The 22,453-nt window shown below is 40.8% G+C and overlaps 1 protein-coding gene across 6 annotated transcripts in view; it reads right to left on the reverse strand.

Annotated features, from left to right (window-relative positions):
- The window catches only part of LOC130916974 (rho GTPase-activating protein 42-like), a 247,007-nt gene that overhangs the window by 194,532 nt on the left and 30,022 nt on the right, over positions 1-22,453 (reverse strand). For all 6 annotated transcript variants that reach the window (XM_057837983.1, XM_057837982.1, XM_057837981.1 and 3 more), the window contains exon 2: positions 5,195-5,290. In XM_057837983.1, coding sequence (XP_057693966.1) covers positions 5,195-5,290 — 96 coding nt within the window. The remainder of the gene's footprint in view (positions 1-5,194; positions 5,291-22,453) is intronic.

Consider the following 22,453-nt stretch of genomic DNA (forward strand, 5'->3'; position numbering starts at 1 on the left):
AGCACTGTCGGTCGTTCACAAGACGAGCTTCAGGGAAAAATGCGTGCAGCAAATACCTGATCAGACAAAAGTTGGGCAAAACTGGTGATGCACTCACTTTCTCAATGGCAACAGAGCGACAGAGGAACTCGGGCTGGGAGCGAGAGTGTTGGGAACTCCGGTTTTATTGGCAGATATTGAAGGTAAACATATTGCGTTTTCAAACATCCCAATATAATTATGTAGATTGTTAGCATCCAGAGCTGTCGTGTGCTTACAGTACAGGCCAAAGAGCACACCTTGTGTAATCCATGTCTCGTACATTGTAACGCGTGGTAGCTGGGATACGTGTATAAAAGTACCAAAAAGGGGAAAAGCTTCCACTTATGCACATTTATTCACAAAAAATAATATTTTCACCTTGACCACTCTTCACTGGGGAGCTCAGCAGTACACAAACCCGTGTTCCCTGACGAACTCCAACATTGTTGTAAGGTCCACGTCAGTCACTGTCATCACTGTAGCGTGCCATAGTGCTTTAATTATTTAGTATGATTTGGGGAAAACTCCACGAAGAATAGTCAACAAAAAAGATCGCAATAGTAATCCAAATCCGCGGTTTTTACTCACTCGAAGGTCCAGGAATTAGACCGATCCCATGGCAATGTTCCAGCCGCGATCAGGCCGTCGATTCCACAAAAAAGACTGATCCGAAAAGCCACTGTGGGACCGACGGATCAAAACAATGGACAGATCCGAAACCAACATTGCAGACGCGGTGGGACCTTGCTTGACTGAGGATCCAGGATACATGTTCGGGCGCCAGTTGCAACGCGTGGTGGGTAGGATACGTGCACACAGGGACCAAAAAGGGGGAGAAGCTTCCACTTATGCACATTTATTCACTAAAAATAATAATTCCACCTTGACCACTCACTTCACTCCCCTTGTTTCCATTTGACTGGAAATTGCATCCAAAAGCAGCGCATCGTGGCATTTTACTTTGCGAGTTTAGGCAGCAATAAGCAATTGTTGAACACGCTACACATTTGGAAAGATGCCATTGACGTCATCACTGCGAGACCGCAAACCATGGCGTCAACTAACGGTCAAAATATGTACTAAATATTATAAAATATTGCCATTGATTTAACATTTTATGTGTTTCTAACAACATATTTTAGTACAAGAGAACAATTGTGGTTTATTAGAGCCTACATGTATTTAAGTTAGAGGATCACTTTAACAACCGTTGTGTGTTATTCAAACTCACCTAATTCAGCTGGCTAGTTGTTATCAAGAGTACTAAAACCCTTTTTAAAATGAGTCTGACAACTAAGTAGGTAAAATAACTTTAAACTTTAATACATGCTCAGATAGGCCGGTATCGGTATCGGATCGGAAGTGCAAAACAATATCGGTATCGGATCGGAAGAGCAAAAACCTGGATCGGGACATCCCTACAGCAAACACATGTACCCAATAAATGATGAAGTGCACCAACCAGAAATACGACATAAAGTGATAAAAAGCTGACAGTTTTTGGCCGACTGGGTCACCGCTTCGTGTGGCCACTCGATTCCGAACACACACGTCTCGGTGGTTCTTCCATTTTTTAGCATTCAATCGCTGACCTTGCCATTTGGCAAACTTTATGATGTCTTTACGAGACTTGCTCTTCAATGATACTCCCATCGGCTTGGTCCATTTTTGCGTCTAGAAAAATAATGTTTTACAATGGCGGCGATTTCGCGCTGAACCGGAAACAACAGTCTGAGCGAACCAATCACAGTCCATTTCCGTCACGTCATATGCGTTGACGTGACGCTAGGGTTTGAAAAATCAATAGGACCGCGTCAGGCTACGGCGTAGGGTTGTAAATCGGGTCTTCCTTGACGGCGCAGGTCTGACGCGGAAGTATAACTCGGCCTTTAGTGTCCATGCGTAATACTTGAACGGTCTCAATGGACAAAGGCAGTCTGAACGGGCATGCCAAAAAAACATACGACAAAAAATCGGATTTGTGCATTAAAACCTGCAGTATGAACGTAGCCTTTATGAAGGCGATATTCTTGACATAGGTCTTGTGTTGGGTCTCATTACTGTATATTGTGTAAGCCCAACCAATGCCAGAATAATGTTTTTCCCTTGCCAAGTGTCCATGCATTCTTTGTTCCCCATAAAGAAACACATTTTCTTTAATTACACATCGTCCCTGAGTGGTAAACAGTCCTGCTGTCAATTGTGCTATCAGGGTAAACAAACTCGTTCCTGACTGACATCCTGTAGAAAGGGAGCCCATTGTTATTGAGGATTTTCAGCATGTCTTCTTTCTACAATGGCGAGTGTAATTGGCCCCTCGCAAAAAGCGGCCTTTCAGGGAGCCTTTATGGCGGCTACGATGTCGAGGAGGTCGACTGTCGCTATCCCCTCGCAGATGGACAGTAATTCTGCAGCCTCCCCGCCATATAGTCGAGGCTTCAAACTGAGGATAATGAGCGGCACAATGACGATGGGAGAAAAAGAGAAAGAAAATCCAGACTGACAGATTTCTGCACAGATGCTTTCATACTCCTCCTGGAGGCTCAACAGTTCAGACCTTCATTAATCTCCGACACTGGTCACACAATTAGTCACCTTGATCTCCTACAGAGGAAGCCACATAAGCATCAATTATAAATGTGGCAAACAGACAATCTGAGAGGGAGAGGCTGAGAACATACAGTCAAGATTTGCATTTAAGGTGGCTCTTATAATTGATTAATTAATGGCTTAGAATTGTAGATTTTGTTAAATGATTGTTCTTCACACTTATCAACCGTAGAGGAAGAGCAAATGGCGAAGGGCTGTAAATCTGACAGCTGAATCCAATTTTCACTTGGACACATTTTTACTGTAAAAAAATCTACAACCAAGGGTGTCACAAAAAAAAACAAAAAAAAAACGATAACACACCATACACATTCGTGCCCCTCATCTGATAAATGATAAATTAAATTGCTGCCATTGACGGCTAATCACGACAAATAAATATTAAATTTTAAGACAAAAGGAACAAAACAGCCACATGACTGGACATCCATCGTCGTCCAATAGCACTGAAAGAGTTAACTAGAGCTGAAACGATAACTGGAAAAATTCGAGTGACTCAATTTTAAACGTTGACCGAGGAATTTTCCCCACCTCGAGGAATCGTTTTTTTTTTTGCCAGCTCAAAGCGTGACGTTTTGCTAAAACAACTTTTAATGCGGCACAATGCGCTGATGTCACGTGCATACAGGAAGACGACAGAGGCGGCGCATATATTTGATTTCAACCATGCATGAATATAGAGGTAACGACGAATACACAGACGAAAACGAAGAGAAAGGCACACATACAAAGCAGAAAATGTCAAAAGTGTGGGAACATTTCAAGCTGGACACCAAGGCGAATACTGTTTCATGTATTCACTGTTAGACAGCACTTGCAGAATACTACAGTGGTATGAAAAAGTATCTGAACCTTTTGGAATTTCTCACATTTCTGCATAAAAAAAATAGTGTCTGCATTAACTAAAACCACCCAAACAGTCATAGGCTTTCATATTTTAATGAGGATAGCATGCAAACAATGACATAAGGCTATAAAATAAGTACGTGAACCCTGCGCGTAAGGAGACTTGAAGAGCAATTGAAAGCAATTTTTACCCAAAATTTGAAGTCAGTTGTGTGCCCAATCACTGATGAGTGGTTTAAAGCTGCCGTGCCCACTTCAAAACACACACATGCTAAGAAATGTCTTGATGGAATGCATTGTCTGATGTGCATCATGGCTCGGTCAACAGAGCTGTCTGAAGACCTAATATCAAGGATTGATGATTCGTATAAAGCTGGGAAAAGATACAAAAAATATCTCTAAAGTCTGGATGTTCATCAATCGACATTCAGAGAAGTTGTCTAAAAATTGGCACTGTTGCTTCTCTCCCAATTAGTGGCTGTCCACCAAAGATGACGCCAAGTGTTCGGCGCAGAATACTCAGAGAGGTAAAAAAAAGAACCCTATAGTGTCTGCTAAAGATCTACAGAAATCACTGGCACAGTCCAATATCTCTGTGAACACATTTACTATATGTAAAACTATGGGCAAGAATGGTGTTCAAGGGAGGACTCCACAGAGAAAGCGACTGCTGTCCAAAAAAACCAAAAACAAAAAACATTGTTGTTCGTTTAATGTTCGCAAAAATGCACTTGGACACTCCACAGAGGTTTTGGCAAAATATTTTGTGGACTGATGAAACCAAAGTTGAATTGTGTGGGAGTAACATACAACTTCATGTGTGGGGGAAAAATGGAACAGCTCACCAACATCAAAGCCTCATCCCCACCGTGAAGCATAGTGGAGAGAGCAACATGATTTAGGGCTGTTTTGCTGCCACAGGGCCTGGACAACTTGCAATCATTAATGGAAGAATGAATTCAAAAGTTTAATCAGGATGTTTTGCATGAAAACCCGAGGCTGTCTATCAGGCAGTTGAAGCTAAAAGAGGATGGATGCTGCAACAAGAGAATGATCCCCAAACACAGAAGTAAATCAACTTCGGAATGGTTTCCAACGAACAAAATACACGTTCTGGAGAGGCCAAGTCAAAGTCCAGACTTGAATCCCATTGAGATGCTGTGGCATGACCTAAAGACAGCGGTTCATGCCAGATATCCCAGGAATATGACTGAACTACAGCAGTTTTGTAGAGAAGAATCGGCCAAGATTAGTCCTGATTGATATGCCAGACTGATCTGCAGCCACAGGAAGCGTCTGTTTGAAGTTATTGCTGCCAAAGGGGCCCCACAAAATATTAAATGTGATAGTTCACTTACTTATTTTCCCCCCTTCTGTCATTGTTTGCATACTATCCTCATTAAAATATGAAAACCTATAAATATTTGGGTGGTTTTAGTTAAAGCCAACACTGCTTTTTTTATCTGTGTGATTTTGACAAAGAGCAGATCACATTTGATGGTAATTTTATGCAGAAATGTGAGAAATTCCAGTATGACTATAGCTGGCACTTTATACGTTGTTTTTTCTATTTATACTATTACTGTAAGTCATCTTAAAAATTTCACAGAACATAACTCTAAAACAAATCACTAATATTTCAGAAACTAATTTGAAGTACAGTAAGCATCCATACTTCTACAAAAAAGAAGACTGCAATTAACTCCAAAAAACTCACCTATGTTAACCTCGTCGTCAGTCTCGGCGTCGCCAAGGCACTCAAACTGGAACTCCTGCAGCGATTGGGAGAACTTCTGGACAGCGGCAGAAAGATCTGGACAACGATACAACCAAGAAAGCCTCAAAACCAGGAAAATGAATACGAATTGCTTTAACATATTGTCTAATTGTTACATGAAGTACAAAAGTGTTTACTTTTCATTGATCATCGTTCATGAACATTTAATTGTTTATTGAACTAAACGAGTAGTCTCCAAAAAAGCTCTAATGACTTATGCCTGTATAGGAAGACTGTAAGAAAATGTCATTGTTAGCTAATGATTTATGGCTCCCTAAGCATCTCTCTGATTAGTATGAAATTGTTTATTGACAAATCAAACTATAATTTCAGAAGATTAGCGATACAGTTACAAATTGTAATTATCATGAAGATCATATTTAGTCTTTCAGTTACTGTAATAATTTTTAACACACATAAACCTGATATGATAAAAGGCACTCTTCTAAGTCCAATATGTCGAACTATTTCATGTTAAAGATTGGTCTAAATGACAGTGTGTTTTTCCATGTGGTTTTTTTTTTTTTTATATATATATATTACGTGATTACAATCACGTCCTCGTGCTGATTTGAAGTATGCAAGTACCCACTTTCTTTGTTCGTCTTTCACGCCCACTATAGACCCTACCCACGTGACGTCACAACTCCTTCCTCCTGACTGGTGGCGCCCAATTGTCCGTCAACATATCATGTTTCCCTGTTACGGCTACGTACATTCCTCCTATTTACGACGTGTTTTTCTGCTCGTTAACATTAATAATCAAAATGGTGAAGGCGTGTGTGGCGGTCGGTTGCAATAACAGAGAAGATAGACGGAGAAGACGGAGAGACTTGAAGTTCTACCGGATTCCGAGAGACCCGGAGAGAAGAGAGCGAGATGGGCTGCTGCAATTCGACGAGAAAACTGGGCTCCAAACGATTACCACAGATTATGTAGTAGTCATTTTATATCTGGTAAGATGCATTTAATATATATTTAGAGGGTTTTGGGCTGACAACCACAATTAAGATCATTGCTAGGCTAATCGCCGACAACATACACGTATGTATGTAGTGAGAGTGCTATCGCTAAACCATATAAACATTAAAAGCCCTAACTCCATTGACAAACGACATGAAATACATTAGCCTTGACAGTGGATGTTAGCAATAACAAAAGATTTTGAATTGAAAATTTCGTAACTCACCTTTCCAAGCACAAAATAGATTCCTGCCGAATTTTCGTGGACGAGGACCTGTTTCACCCAACCAGCAACGAAGTATTTATAAGCCTCCAAGCTCTTAAAGTTTTTCAAACTTTCGTGAGAATAGGCTGATTTTGTGTGGACAAGATAGTTGTACAGTTCAGGGTAGCTAGCAGATGTCAGGCAAATACGGGTGAGACAGCGGGTCAAAAAACATCGATTTAGGCATCAAATATGGATCTGGCGAATGGATAAACTGAAGCTTTTCCACATAACGCCTTTTATGCAACGCATCAAGTGAGTTTACGGCATCCGAAAGCACCGGGTCTTCCATGAAATGCATTATAAATTGCTCGATCAATTGAGACCATTGATAATACAGACACAAAATGACGGACAAGTGGGCGGAACCATACAGCGAGCACGTGATTTTGTGACGTCGGTGGGTAGGGTCTATAATCAGGAGCTCTGAACAGACGGCATACGTTATATAAAGAATACATTATTTAAATTTCTACATGTGCAATGGACTCATCGAAAAACCATGCCCCCAAATCCAGAAAGTCAGACATCTAGCCATATATTTGCATAGGAATGCTATGTGGTCGTGACTTAAAACATCATTTAACTTTAAAATACCCAAAACTAGAGATGTCCCGATCGATCGGCATCCTGATCAATCGGGTCCGATCCCGTCATTTTCAAAATTTTGGAATCGGCAAAAAAATATCGGCCATGCCTTTTTTTTTTAATATATAGATATATATATATATATACATATATATATACATATATATATATATATATATATATATATATTTTTTTTTTATTTATTTTTTTTTTTTAATTAAATCGTTTTCTAATTCTATTTAACATTACAAACATAATATGTGCCACTCATCCAGAGTCTTTAGTTTAGGCTTAAGGTAGGGTTATCAAATTTATCCCGATAACGGCGGAAATTTTTTTTTTTTTTACAAATGTATCACGCATTGCACGGCTCACTCACGTACTGACGCGCTCAATCTGTAATGCCGCCGTTTTACCTACAGTGGGGAGAACAAGTATTTGATACATTGCCAATGGGTTTTCCCATTGGCAGTGTATCAAATACTTCTGATTGTGCCAGGTGGGACAGTGATCGCTGGGATGGTCCTTACTGAAGAACCTAGCGACGCCAGTCCCCCAGGCCATCAGTCCACAACCGGAATGGCGATGCAACCTACTACGAAGCTGCCCAACCTTGAGATGAATGTCCGTCAGGAGTCAGCAAGGAATGAAAACTGCGACGAGGATTAAGTCGACAAGAGGGGGGGTGGCGGACACAGCCTACCATCAGTCCTCAGCTATCCCCTATCCTCTGGATCGAATCAACGGAATAAACTAATTACTGAATTATGAACTAATCTACTGGATCTAATCATCATAACGAGCACATTGCCACGATCGACAATGGACTATTGGGAAAATAATCAGAGGGGATGGTTATTATAAAAAATAATAATAATAATAAATAAATAAATAAAAACTTGTAAGCACTACAAAATCTGAATGTCAAATTACGATATTTGATATTTTCTGCGTCCTATATGGTATACTGGGGACGAGTTTCAATAAGCTTCGGCTTCTCCCGTCAGCCCTTTTCTTTTTGGGTTGAATTAATTGTTAACACATATAAATGCTGTATGTTTGGATTTGTCATACCTGAAGGGAAAATAAATACATAAATAAATAAATAAATAAATAATAGAGAGTAAGCATCAATAGTGGCTATTTGGGGCAATTGAAATTTCCTCATTCCTAAAAAGGTAGCCATCAAGCTAGAGCTATGCATGGCTAAACAGCCAGTTGGCGGCGCTGTGTCAAAGTGTTTGTGTGCCACAGCGTATGAGGAGAATTTTAAGAATCATCTCCTTAATTGAACTATTGCAAAACCACGCACCCAAATGACAAAGTTCGGTCACCTAGCCGTATGGCGGCTTGTCACACACCATGGTCAGCAGCCGATGTAGGAGGAAGCGCCTGTGTTTGGGCAGCTATGTGCTCCCGTCTCCCGCCAGTTCTCGAGACTTCCACCCCACTCGGCCCTCTTAGCATGCCCGCCTAGAGAGCGCTATACCCGGCTTGGGCTCGGGCAGCCACGTGCTCCGACGTCGGCCGGTTTGTCCACCGAAAATTCGCCATTTTTGGCATTCAATCCCCTGCTACATCCCAGGCAACGAGTACCCCTGCCGGGGCCGCAGCAGGGCAACAACAAGCTGAAACTTGCTCGCCGCCAGGGGCTGGCCGATTGGTGAAGGCAAGCACGTGGCATGAGTTGGGGTAGTTTTGTGTGATTTTTCATGTTCAAAAGGCGAGGAAGAGACTTGGAAGAGCCACTGAGTTTGGGTTAGCATGTAGCCTAGCTCTCATCCTCCTCTTTTGTTAACACTCTTTCCTCTTTCTCAGAGTCCCTGGCTGGGAAATGACAAGAGCCGGACTAACTCCGTTGGCACAACGTTGGAGGTTTAAAAAATTGGCAGTTTTGACCATTATGCAGTAATTTAGCCCCGTCGAACTTGATAAATGCTTTTTTATGTTTCATATACCATTTAGCACAATACCGTTATTTGTCAGTTATTTGACCAGTGTTGTCACAGATTACTTGAAAAGGTAATTACTGATTACTGATTACACCTCAAAAAAGTAATTTAGTTACTTTACTGATTAAGTTACTTTACAAGTAATTCATCAGTCATTTTTTACCAATTTTTCAACTTTTGCCGCCTCAACAAAAGAATGACAACAGAAAAGTATCATCGCATGTACTTGACTATCCAATAATTGAATTGAATAAGATCGAATTTGTTCACATAAATCTTAGTCTTCAAGTTAGCGGAGGGTTAATTTTCTCTAATTTTCTCTTTTTCTCTTTCTGAATCTTACTCCTCCTCCAAATACGACTCAAACATATATGGGTGTATGTCACATACTTCCTTTGGAATCAACAATATCGTTCGAAAAATCCGCACTTGAACCAAAAACGCTTCCTCCTCCATTGGGCTCAATGCTAAATCTGCTGAAATCGCTCATTCTCTGACATCATCACCAAGATGGAGGTGCCAGAGCGCTATAATGACAGGAGGAGCTAAACGCCAGATTTAAATTTCTTGTCATCTGCACTTTGCCAAATTGTTGCAGAGAGTCGAATCATCTCAAAATATGATTTTAATTCCAATAATAATGCTATTTAACTTTTTCGTCATGTCACATGCACTTTAACATGACACCATTTCATCTTTGCTTGCTATGAAGTTTCTTGCAGAGCTCTTGACACCTTGTACCATTTACACCCTCTCACATCTTTTCCCAAACCTTCATTAGTGAGTGATTACGAAGCCAGTGTGCAGTTTCACACTATGTGATAATTGTCTTTCACATGCTGAAAGATAATTAAACAAGCAAAAGTGTATCTAGCAATGACTGTAGCAGAAGTTTACTTGTTCTATAACATGGAAAATTGTTTCTATGAAATTGACAGAGTAGCGTTGTGAATACATTTGAAAAACACACAGAATTCCATGATATACAGTGGGGCAAATAAGTATTTAGTCAACCACCAATTGTGCAAGATCTCCTACTTGAAAAGAGAGGCCTGTAATCGTCAACATGGGTAAACCTCAACCATGAGAGAGAGAATGTGGGAAAAAAACTCAAAATCACATTGTTTGATTTTTAAATAATTTATTTCCAAATTAGAGGGGGAAAAAAGTAAAGTTGCACCGATACCAGTATCGGCAGGGGGCGCCGATCCGACGTGAATTGATGGTATCAGTATCGACGAGTACCAACATTTAGGGCGCCGATACCATCTACTGGCATCACTTGGACGCAAATGTACTGTCCTCTCCACGTGAGCTAACTTCGCGAATCCCGATGCATGACAGTTGTATGTCTTTGTCTCGAAACTACCAAACGAAATTAACACCTTCGTTTTCAACATTAAGGATGTAAACTACAACGCATATCTGCGATGTTGCACTGCTCATCTAACATGGCATTCACAAGTGATTAGCATGCGTAAGCTAACGCCTGTTGTTGTAGCGCCGATGGGATCAGAAAGGTTAAGACCGTGGGAGACGAAGCAAACTCATGGTTTCATGATGAACAATGAGTGGCAAATTAAGAGCGGCGTACTTCAAAGTCGTTCTGTTTATGAAAGTCGAATGTCATATGCTGGTGTTGTGCAGTAATGAGCAGAAGTGACTTCTGTGGCCAGAAAACACTCTAGCGGCGCAGTGCGCACACTAGATATCATCAAATAGCAACCTAGATGTCCTATGTTAGATCCCATGCCAACTCTCGCGCGCACACACTAGATATCATCAAATAGAAACCTAGATGTGCTACATTAGATCCCATGCCATTAGCTGCGTGAGCCCAGAGTGACGCGTAGTCCATATACTACATTGATGAATTAGAAACCGCCATGACTGAATGGAAGTTAAGCAGGCCAAATCAATCCATACCAGTGACTATAGATAATGATGCAAATACTGTTAATTCAGTATGTTACAGATGGACTCGGACCACAAATAGGATGTTTTGCTTATATGGTAAATATAGCTGCTAAGAGAGCTGCAGCAATCAACAGTGTGCCCCACTTTACAAACAGTAAAGATTGTTCTCAGCACTTATATACAAAATTTCTACAGCTCAGTAAGAAGTAAGCACATAAATATTATGCACTAAAATGCTTGTTTATATGATGGCAGTTATTTTTGCTTGTTAGCAAATAAAAATAAATAAATAATAATAATAATAATAATAACAGTTCTATTTTCTGTTTCAGAGCATTAAATGTATTGAATTGTATCGAAAATCGTACCAAACCGTGACTTAACTGTATTGTTGCATCCCTTATACGTACATATATATATGTATTTTTTTTTTTCCCAAACAGAGTGGTATCGGAATGGTATCGGTATCGGCAGATACTGCACAGCCAGGTATCTGTATCTGTATCGGGCCCAAAAAATGGTATCGGTGCAACACTAGAAAAAAGTATTTGGTCACCTACAAACAAGCAAGATTTCCACAACCTTAGTCAGTCAAACTCCAAACTCCACTATGGCCAGGACCAAAGAGCTGTCGAAGGACACCAGAGACAAAATTGTAGACATGCACCAGGCTGGGAAGACTGAATCTGCAATAGGTAAAACGCTTAGTGTAAAGAAATCAACTGCGGGAGCAATTATTAGAAAATGGAAGACATACAAGACCACTGATAATCTCCCTCGATCTGGGGCTCCATGCAAGATCTCACCCCGTGGCGTCAAAATGATAACAAGAACGGTGAGCAAAAATCCCAAAACCACACGGGGGGACCTAGTGAATGACCTACAGAGAGCTGGGACCACAGTAACAAAGGCTACTATCAGTAACACAATGCGCCACCAGGGACTCAAATCCTGCACTGCCAGACGTGTCCCCCTGCTGAAGAAAGTACACGTCCAGGCCCGTCTGCGGTTCGCCAGAGAGCATTTGGATGATCCAGAAGAGGACTGGGAGAATATGTTATGGTCAGATGAAACCAAAATACAACTTTTTGGTAGAAACACCGGTTCTCGTGTTTGGAGGAGAAAGAATACTGAATTGCATCCGTAGAACACCATACCCACTGTGAAGCATGGGGGTGGAAACATCATGCTTTGGGGCTGATTTTCTGCAAAGGGACCAGGACGACTGATCTGGGTAAAGGAAAGAATGAATGGGGCCATGTATCGAGAGATTTTGAGTGAAAATCTTTTTCCATCAGCAAGGGCATTGAAGATGAGACGTAGCTGGGTCTTTCAGCATGACAATGATCCCAAACACACAGCTAGGGCAACAAAGGAGTGGCTTCGTAAGAAGCATTTCAAGGTCCTGGAGTGGCCTAGCCAGTCTCCAGATCTCAACCCCATAGAAAATCTGTGGAGGGAGTTGAAAGTCCGTGTTGCCCAACGACAGCCCCAAAACATCACTGCTCTAGAGGAGATCTACATGAAGGAATGGGCCAAAATACCAGCAACATTGTGTGAAAAGCTTGTGAAAAGTTACAGAAAACGTTTGGCCTCCGTTATTGCCAACAAAGGGTACATAACAAAGTATTGAGATGAACTTTTGGTATTGACCAAATACTTATTTTCCACCATGATTTGCAAATAAAATTCTTTAAAAATCAAACAATGTCATTTTCCGGGTTTTTTTCCACATTCTGTCTCTCATGGTTGAGGTTTAACCATGTTGACAATTACAAGCCGCTCTAATATTTTCAAGTGGGAGAACTTGCACAATTAGTGGTTGACTAAATACTTATTTGCCCCACTGTATATGAGAGTTACTCAGCCAGACCTCAGATTGAAAGCCTCTTTTGAGGCATCTACATTATAGTGAACGATGAGCGCTTGAAATGCGGCAAAGGCCGCCCCGAGTGCCGCTGAGAGCAACGTTTCCACAAGATGTATTACGCCGCTGACGCGCTCTCACTTTGTCTGTGAGGCTGCAGATTTTGGGATCAATACCTCGCTAGCAGTCTAAACGCGCTCGCAGGGCCATCAATAATGGATGATCTCTGAGCTCTGACATTCAGACAGGCGTAAACCTCACAAACAAACACGGGTGGCGTGTTGTATGCTTCTTGTAGAGTTTCTGGTAAAACAGAAGGACAGAATTCGGCATGTATTCACTGAAACAATAACACTGGTGGATTATTTGTGTTTTTTGGGTGTAATGTCTGTAAGTGACATCTGTCGCTACCGAATTGCGATGGATTGCTACTGCACATGTGTGAACAGACGTCACATCCCCTTGAGGGTTGATATATCCCATAGATACATAGATATATCCCTGATAGATTCAATGATAAACATACATTTGTCTTTTCTTTTTGAATTTAAAAAAAATCATGATTGAAAAATGATTTTGCCATAAATGAGGGCTCCCCAACTGCCATGCCAAGGACCAACCAGTACTCGTCTGTGGCGCATTTTCTACCGCGCCGCACAGAGATAATAAATAATTAATGACCGCATTCTGGCTGAATTAACTTTGGCCTGTGCCTCGTGACACATCAATACAGTTATGTGAAAAAATTAGGACACCCCATTAAATATTCAGTTCTTTCTTAAGCAATGTTTACATTTCAATGTCTGATCTTGTTTTTATGTTTCTCTAGAAAAGGTAAACAACAAAAATTAACATTGTTTTACTCATTAAACCAAATACAGTGGGGCAAATAAGTATTTAGTCAACCACTAATTGTGCAAGTTCTCCCACTTGAAAATATTAGAGAGGCCTGTAATTGTCAACAAGGGTAAACCGCAACCATGAGCGACAGAATCTGGAAAAAAAAAAATCCAGAAAATCACATTGATTGATTTTTAAAGAAATTATTTGCAAATCATGGTGGAAAATAAGTATTTGGTCAATCTCAAAAATTCATCTCAATACTTTGTTATGTACCCTTTGTTGGCAATAACGGAGGCCAAATGTTTTCTGTAACTCTTCGCGAGCTTTTCACACACTGTTGCTGGTATTTTGGCCCATTCCTCCATGCAGATCTCCTCTAGAGCAGTGATGTTTTGGGGCTGTCGTTGGGCAACACGGATTTTCAACTCCCTCCACAGATTTGGGGTTGAGATCTGGAGATTGGCTTGGCCACTCCAGGACCTTGAAATGCTTCTTACGAAGCCACTCCTTTGTTGCCCTTGCTGTGTGTTGGGGATCATTGTCATGCTGATAGACCCAGCCACGTCTCATCTTCAATGCTCCTGCTGATGGAAGGAGATTTTCACTCAAAATCTCTCAATACATGACCCCATTCATTCTTTCCTTTACACCATGTCCAAAGTCCGGCCCGGGGGCCAAATGCGGCCCGTGGTCAAATTTAATCTGGCCCCCAGCCAATGTCATAAAATCAATAATATATGGCCCGCACACAGACTTAATAAGCAGTCAGCAGTACTGCTGCCAGCATATAAAGTAGCTTACACACTAAATGCTATTGCTCATTTACCCACTAAAAGGCAGGAGCACTCCAAGCAACATTACCAATGTGACCCTTCCAATTTTCTAAAATGGTGATCAGCATCATAAAAAAGAAAGTTGACTGCGACGGCCAACGCTTCAAAGATAGGTGCAAAGTGGACTATTTCTTCACTAAAATACGCAACAACTACGTTTGCCTCATTTGCAAAGAGACAGTCGCTGTTTTTAAAGAGTTCAATATGAGGCGATATTACCAAACAAGACGCGCTGACATGTACGAAAAGATTACAGGGAAGATACGCAGCGAGAAATTGAAGCAACTTGAAACTAGCTTAATTTCACAGCAGCAGTATTTCGCAAGAGCCTGAGAGTTGAAAGAGAATACCACAAAGGCTAGTTGCGAGATTGTTAAAATGATTGATTAAAAAAAAATAATAAGGCAAATGTGACACACAACATGGCTTGCTAAAATTTGCTTAAATATATTGTTCTACGTAAAGGACATCAGCCAAGGTCGGCCCCCCACATCTTTACCACACCAAATCTGGCCACCTTTGCAAAAAGTTTGGACACCCCTGCTTTACACAGATCAGTCGTCCTGGTCCCTTTGCAGAAAAACAGCACCAAAATATGATGTTTCCACCCCTATGCTTCACAGTGGGTATGGTGTTCTTCGGACGCAATTCAGTATTATTTCTCCTCCAAACACGAGAACCGGTGTTTCTACCAAAAAGTTATATTTTGCTTTCATCTGACCATAATACATTCTCCCAGTCCTCTTCTGGATCATCCAAATGCTCTCTAGCGAACCGCAGATGGGCCTGGACGTGTACTGGCTTCAGCACGGGGACACGTCTGGCAGTGCAGGATTTGAGTCCCTGGCGGCGCACTGTGTTAATGATAGTAGCCTTTGTTACTGTGGTCCCAGCTCTTTGTAGGTCATTCACTAGGTCCCCCCGTGTGTTTCTGGGATTTTTGCTCACCGTTCTTGTTATCATTTTGACACCACGGGGTGAGATCTTGCATGGAGCCCCAGATCGAGGGAGATTATCGGTGGTCTTGTGTGCCTTCCATTTTCTAATAATTGCTCCCACAGTTGATTTCTTTACACCAAGCGAAGAGTGAAGAGTTACAGAAAACGTTTGGCCTCCATTATTGCCAACAAAGGGTAGGGTACATAACAAAGTATTGAGAGAAACTTGTGGTATTGACCAAATACTTATTTTCCACCATAATTTGCAAGTAAATTCTTTAAAGGGATCCTCTATTTTTAAGACAAGTAATTCTTAAAAGATAAATGTTAGTATGAGTTATAATAATTTGATATTAAAACCCCTCTTAATGTCCCGAAATTCCAGCGTGTCACTCGTCAGTTCTACCCTTCCTATTTGAACCAGATCTGAAAAGTGAAGAGCAGGACAGCACTGTACGTCGTTCACAAGACGAGCTTCAGGGAAAAATGCGTGCAGCAAATACCTGATAAGACAAAAGTTGGGCAAAAGTCTCAATGACAACAGAGCGAGAGAGCTTATGCTGTTGGGAATTCCGGTTGGGAGCGAGAGTGTATGCTGTTGGGAACTCCGGTTTTATTAGCAGATATTCAAGGTAAGCATATTGCGTTTTCAAACTTATCCCAATATAATTATGTAGATTGCTAGCATCCAGAGCTGTCGTGTGCTTTACATACAGTACAGGCCAAAGAGCAGACCTTGTGTAATCCATGTCTTGTACATTGTAACGCGTGGTAGCCAGGATACATGTATAAAAGTACCAAAAAGGGGAGAAGCTTCCACTTATGCAAATTTATTCACAAAAAATAATATTTAATATTTCCACCTTGACCACTCTTCACTCGGGAGCTCAGCAGTACGCAAACACGCGTTCCCTGACGAACTCCAACATTGTTGTAAGGTCCACGTCAGAGTTACTGTCGTCACTGTAGCGTGCCATAGTGCTTTAATTACTTAGTATGATTTGGGGAAAATTCCCACGAAGAATAGTCAACATAAAAGATAGCAATAGTAATCCAAATCCGCGTTTTTTACTCACTCGAAGATCCAGGAATTAGACCGATCCCATGGCAATGTCGCAGCCGTCGATTCCACAAAATCGACTGATCCGAAAAGCCGCTGCGGGACCGACGAACCAAAAAAATGGACAGATCCGAAACCAATATTGCAGACGTGGTGGGACCGTCAGATCCTGAAAATAGACGGATCCCTTACTTGACTGAGGATCCAGGAAAAATGTTCGGGCGCCAGTTGTAACGCGTGGTGGGTAGGGTACGTCCATACAGGGACCAAAAAGGGGAAGAAGCTTCCACTTATGCACATTTATTCACTAAAAATAATAATTCCACCTTGACCACTCACTTCACTCCCCTTGTTTCCATTTGACTGGAAATTGCATCCAAAAGCAGCACATCGTGGCATTTTACTTCGCGAGTTTAGGCAGCAATAAGCAATTGTTGAACACGCTGCACATTTGGAAAGATCCCAATGACGTCATCACTGCGAGCCTGCAAACCATTGCGCCAACTAACGGTCAAAATATGGACTAAATATTATAAAATATTGCCATTGATTTAACATTTTATGTGTTTCTACCAACATATTTTCGCACAAGAGAACAATTGTGGTTTATTAGAGCCTACATGTATTTAAGTAAGAGGATCACTTTAAAAATCAAAAAATGTGATTTTCTGTTTTTTTTTTTCCACATTCTGTCTCTCATGGTTGAGGTTTACCCATGTTGACAATTACAGGCCACTCTAATCTTTTCAAGTAGGAGAACTTGCACAATTGCTAGCCGACTAAATACTTATTTGCCCCACTGTATCACCATTTTTGATATTTTGTCACACCCCTATATGCGAGCCTTGAAAGCTTGGACAAAAGGCTCTCACACCGCTTGTCACCAATTCAGCATAATTTCTTCTCCACATGAATTTTCCAGTAAAATGATTGATCTCAGCATGAAGTCAACAAGAAGGAAAGGCCTAACTGGTATACAGCGACAAACACAAGAGGTCCCATTAGCTTATCTTCTGCAAGGCTGCAGGGAAATAAGGGCTAAAACCACCAAATGAAGCGGCCACTCTGAAGTGTTGCGTGCCAAGTAGAGATGTCACGGCTCCCCAGATAGCTCATCTTCATCTCGTCTGACAGAGGAGCGAATTTGGTGTGCTACACTTTTTATTATATGTGGCGAAAAGAAGCTGTGGCGAGCGTGGAGGAGTAATAAGGAAGAAAAAAAAAGAGGTAGGTAAGATATTCAAGGACTACATGGACTTACAGAGAACACGAAGCCTGCCATGTGGAGCAACATGATGAAAGCATCTCGCTTCTGTAAAATGAAGCATTTTGCTCTCATTAGAAGATCATCCAGGATCCTAAAATAGCCGCATCTAATTTTATTATGCTCGACAAGCATTTGATGGAGCCCAGCGTGTGATTATTTTGTGCTGAAATGATCCTTCAGCTCTGCGGGGGTCCGGAGCGAGAACAATATTAGCCACGGGGGCATCTTTGTGAGCAGGTATAATCACAAATAGATGTTCTCGGCTTTCCAATGGCGTGGCTATGTCAGTTAGCAGCCGGAGTATGAGATGCCGCTTCGCTGCGCCTCGGGGGACCGCAGCAATTTCATCTCCTGGGCAACAGCATGCATGGAGGCCGTGCCTGTCAGAACTCGCCTCATGCTCCCTCAGTGTTGAAATTCGGATTAAAAAGACAGCTACTCATTTTCCAAAATGTGATACTACTACAAGGGATGTTCTGATGCCATAATTTTGCACACCTGATTTTGAGAATCTGCCGATACAGACTGCCAATCCGATGCGGAATTTTTATTTTGAACAAAACTTCCAAATATGTTATACAGTACTGTACTGTTTACAGTACTTCCTCTTCTTCCGGGAGTGTTGTAGAGTATAAAATGTATCTATTTTTGTTTTCTTTTGGCAAGGCCACTGTACTTCTGCAATAGTTTGTTACTTTTTAGCCCTTGAAAAATAAAGTACACTGCCCAAAACATTTTGTTTCCTTGTGCACTGCCCGACAGGAAGCTAACATTCAATGTCCTTCAATAAAACACAAGGCTTGATCTTTTCTTTTTTTATATGAAGTAATTCGTTTACGGTTTTGAAACTGTAACAAAGAAACATGCCTGCAGTCAACACAACTGCACAATACACGCCGGTATAAAAATACCATGTAGACACTAGGGATGTCCCGATCCAGGTTTTTGCTCTTCCGATCCGATACCGATATTATTTTGCACTTCCGATCTGATACCAATACTGGCCGATACTGATACCGGCCTATCTGAGCATGTATTAAAGTTTAAAGTTATTTAGCCTCCTTACTTAGTTGTCAGACTCATGTTGAAAAGGGTTTTAGTACTCTTGATAACAACTAGCCAGCTGAATTAGGTGAGTTTGAATAACACACAATGGTTGGTAACAAGAAACTCAGCTGTTTATTCAGTGACAAACACAAAACATTAAAAATAACAAACAGAAATGGCATAGTCAGTCAGTAAAACGTGCAAATAATATTGTTGACTGTCTTAAAAAAGCAAAACACACAAACAACGTCAGTGGAAAATCCCACAAACCCCCCAAGCTATTAGATGCTTTTAATGTTTCGTGCATTAGTTACAAAAAATGTATAAAAAGCCTCTCAGGTTTAAATAAACGACTATTTCAGTATCAAGTTAACATTTCAAAACTAAATAAAATACTCAAGTCCCCATTCTGTATCAGCAGATTTAAACTACATTCAATTCATTTAAAATTGCTCCCGTTATTCCATAATTTCCCTTCTGTCTACTTCCGACATGTGAAAGTTTTAAAACTGTTTTGAAGATAGATTCAAGTCAAGATTTTGCCGATTTAGGAATATTTTAGATAAAAAGTGAATTAGGTTAGCTTGGAAGGTTCATTACAACAGCCTACTAGGAAAGTCTTCTGCTTTAAGATGGCGGCTGTTTACTAACGCATCTAGTTTTCAATACTTCAATGTTGCTAACGCCGTCGAGTCTGTCATCTTGCATCTAGTTCTATATACATATGAAATCTATTATCTACAGTAAAACGACGTTGACGTAGTTTGTAGCGGCTGTCAGCAGCAGTCAGGTATTGTTGTGTTTTTTATCTAGTGGCATGAGTTGAGCTAAAGCCGTGAGTTGAGCATTGGCATTACCCGGGTCTATGACAAGCATGATGTTTACTCTCGGGACGCAATGCGGTCCGTTTCTCATTGCGTCCCGAAGACCGCGCTGTGTATTAGTTCCGCTTTACTTGACATATTTCAATAATCGGAATTTGGATCTTTGTGACTCGTTCTCGAATCTTCCACGGCCGAATCGCTCAAGGATGTAATGAAGGCTGGGCATGTTGTACCGTGGTTCTAAGTGTTGGATGGTGCGTCTTTACTCACGAGAGATAATGGCTCGTCATCCAGAATGAATTCTTCGGCAATGACTCTTGTTATTCCCTGGGCTTTGGGACTGTCGAGTGCCAGTTTGTCACGTATAGCAAAAGTTTCTGCCAGTGTTAGTTGCGTAGGACCTTTCTTTTTGTCTTCGGTTTTCTTAACATACTCCTCATATTGTTTGTGGTGGTATTTCGCTAAATGCTTGATTAGGTTGGTTGTATTAAAACTAGGGCTGCAGCTATCGAATATTTTAGTAATCGAGTAATCGACTGAAAATTCTATCGATTAATCGAGTAATCGGATAAAACAAATATATTTTTAGGTGAAGAGCAATTATACATATACATGAGAAAACAAGACATTTCATCTAATCTTGAACCATTTTCAGTCAATCAATGTCTTTATTTTCGTTGTATATTGTTGAAAACAGCCAACAATTGCATCTCAGGTGTAACTAGAATTAAAAAAAAAAAAAAGACTAATTAACTGCTTTCACTCAAAAAACTTTTAGATCTTATTAATATATATATATATATATATATATATATATATATATATATATATATATATCTTACCTAAAAATGCCATTACGCTTGATAACACACATCACTTAAAAGTTAGGATTTTTTTCCCACGTGTTTCAATTGAATTTCTCTTTGTGTCAAGCCATTTTTAAGTTCTAGTTAAGTTTTAAGTTAGTCTAAACTGTAAGTCCTGATAGGATTTTGAGTTTTTGCAGTGTTCAAAATAAATGTATGATACAGGCTGTATTGGAGCACATTAGGGACCAGTGCTACTTGGTGTTTTATCCAGCAATGACTACTGAGCTAAAATTGATAGTTAGCATGATTAAGTTTTTATTTTACACCCTCATCACTCCACAATGCTATGTTATGTTAAAGCCTGTAGTAAGACACGTTAGCCACGCATCGGCAGTGGTCATAATTAATTGAAACCTAGCCCTCCGCAGGGCTAACGTTCCGTGAGCTAGTAGCGACAGTAACGTTAATCTCATTTATTAGCGCTTAGCGCTCTTTATTAGCGCTCCTTATTAGCGCTTAGCGCTGTACTGCTTTAAGATGGCGGCAGTTTACAAACGCTGCCCAGACGCGGCCGAGTCTGTCATTGTGCATCTAGTTCAACATACATGTGATCTCTATGAGACGCGCCAGACACTGCCTGTTACCAATGTAGCATCGTGCGGGCTAGTATTTAGCAACGTCGGCGTCGTTTGTGGCGGCTGTCGGCTGCGGTAAGGTTGTTGTTTTTTTTCCCTTCTTCCTCTCCGCACGTGACAGCGCGTTGCCCCGCATTAAAAGTAGTCCGAGCAAAACGTGATGCTTAGAGCTGTCAAAATAAACGATTACTCGAGGTGAATAAAATTACTCGGATCAGTTTTTAAACTCGAGTTACTCGAGTTGCTCGAGTACTCGTTTCAGCTCTAATTAAAACTTCTTACAGCTTTACCACTACGCTTGACTTTATTGTGGCATATGTTGCACTCTGCCTCTTCGTCTTTGTCGTCCTTTAAGGTGAAATGATCCCACACAGCTGACATTTTTACCGATAGTCTCTCGGTAAATTGGGAGACGGTAATGTAGTGTGTTGAAGGTGTGCCGTAAAATGCGGACCGGATTTTAGGGAAACCGAAGCAAAAACTGGAATGGATTATGTAAATCGGTGCCCTGGAAAACATGGACAGGATTAAAAAAAACAAAAAAACTGGATCGGAATTCTGGATCGGAATTTTTCCGTGTCGGCCGATCCGATACCGATGCGCATTTTTTTGCCCATATCGGCGTTCGATCCGATCCAAATATTGGATCGGGACATCTCTAATAGACACCATACTTCACTTGAGCTTCAAGCTATAAGTATAGGTTAGCTTCCATAAAACAGGACTTATTAACAAATTTTGTTCATATAGCTTTTTCCCAATAACACACATATACTGCATATTAAGAGGTTGGTATAGATGTAAAATACTTACAGTACTTACAATACTTACTACATACAAAGTTAATTCGTTCCAGGACCTTCTTTGTAAGTCGAGATGGTAGTATGTCGAGCACGATTTTTCTATAAGAATACCTTATAATTCCATTCATTCGTTCCACAGCTCGAAAACCTACACTAAATCCTTAATAAATACTGCTGGGACTATTACAAAGGGCAAATACACATAGTATAAAAAAATAAATGAAAATCAGAATAATACTGTATACTAAATAATAATAATTCCTGTAATAATGTAACGAATCGGGTTCTAATGTAGCAGATGTGTTTTGCCTCCGGTACCTGAACGCACCGGTGAGAGAGGTGAGGTAGGGAGTTTACTTTCTCTTTTAATGTCTTGTTGCTGGCGTCAACTGCGGCATACAGTAGGCATGTTGTGTTGCACAAGTTCTGAAATACCGTATTGGCCCGAAAATAAGACAGTGTTTTTTTGCATTGAAATAAGATTGAAAAAGAGGGGGTCGTCTTATATTCTCAGTCTAGACATTATACCCATTCACGACGCTAGATGGCGCCAGATATCATTGAAGCGATGTTCTGTCATGACAGATC

This window comes from Corythoichthys intestinalis, chromosome 6, assembly GCF_030265065.1.
Source record: "Corythoichthys intestinalis isolate RoL2023-P3 chromosome 6, ASM3026506v1, whole genome shotgun sequence".
Classification (NCBI taxonomy): Eukaryota; Metazoa; Chordata; class Actinopteri; order Syngnathiformes; family Syngnathidae; genus Corythoichthys; species Corythoichthys intestinalis.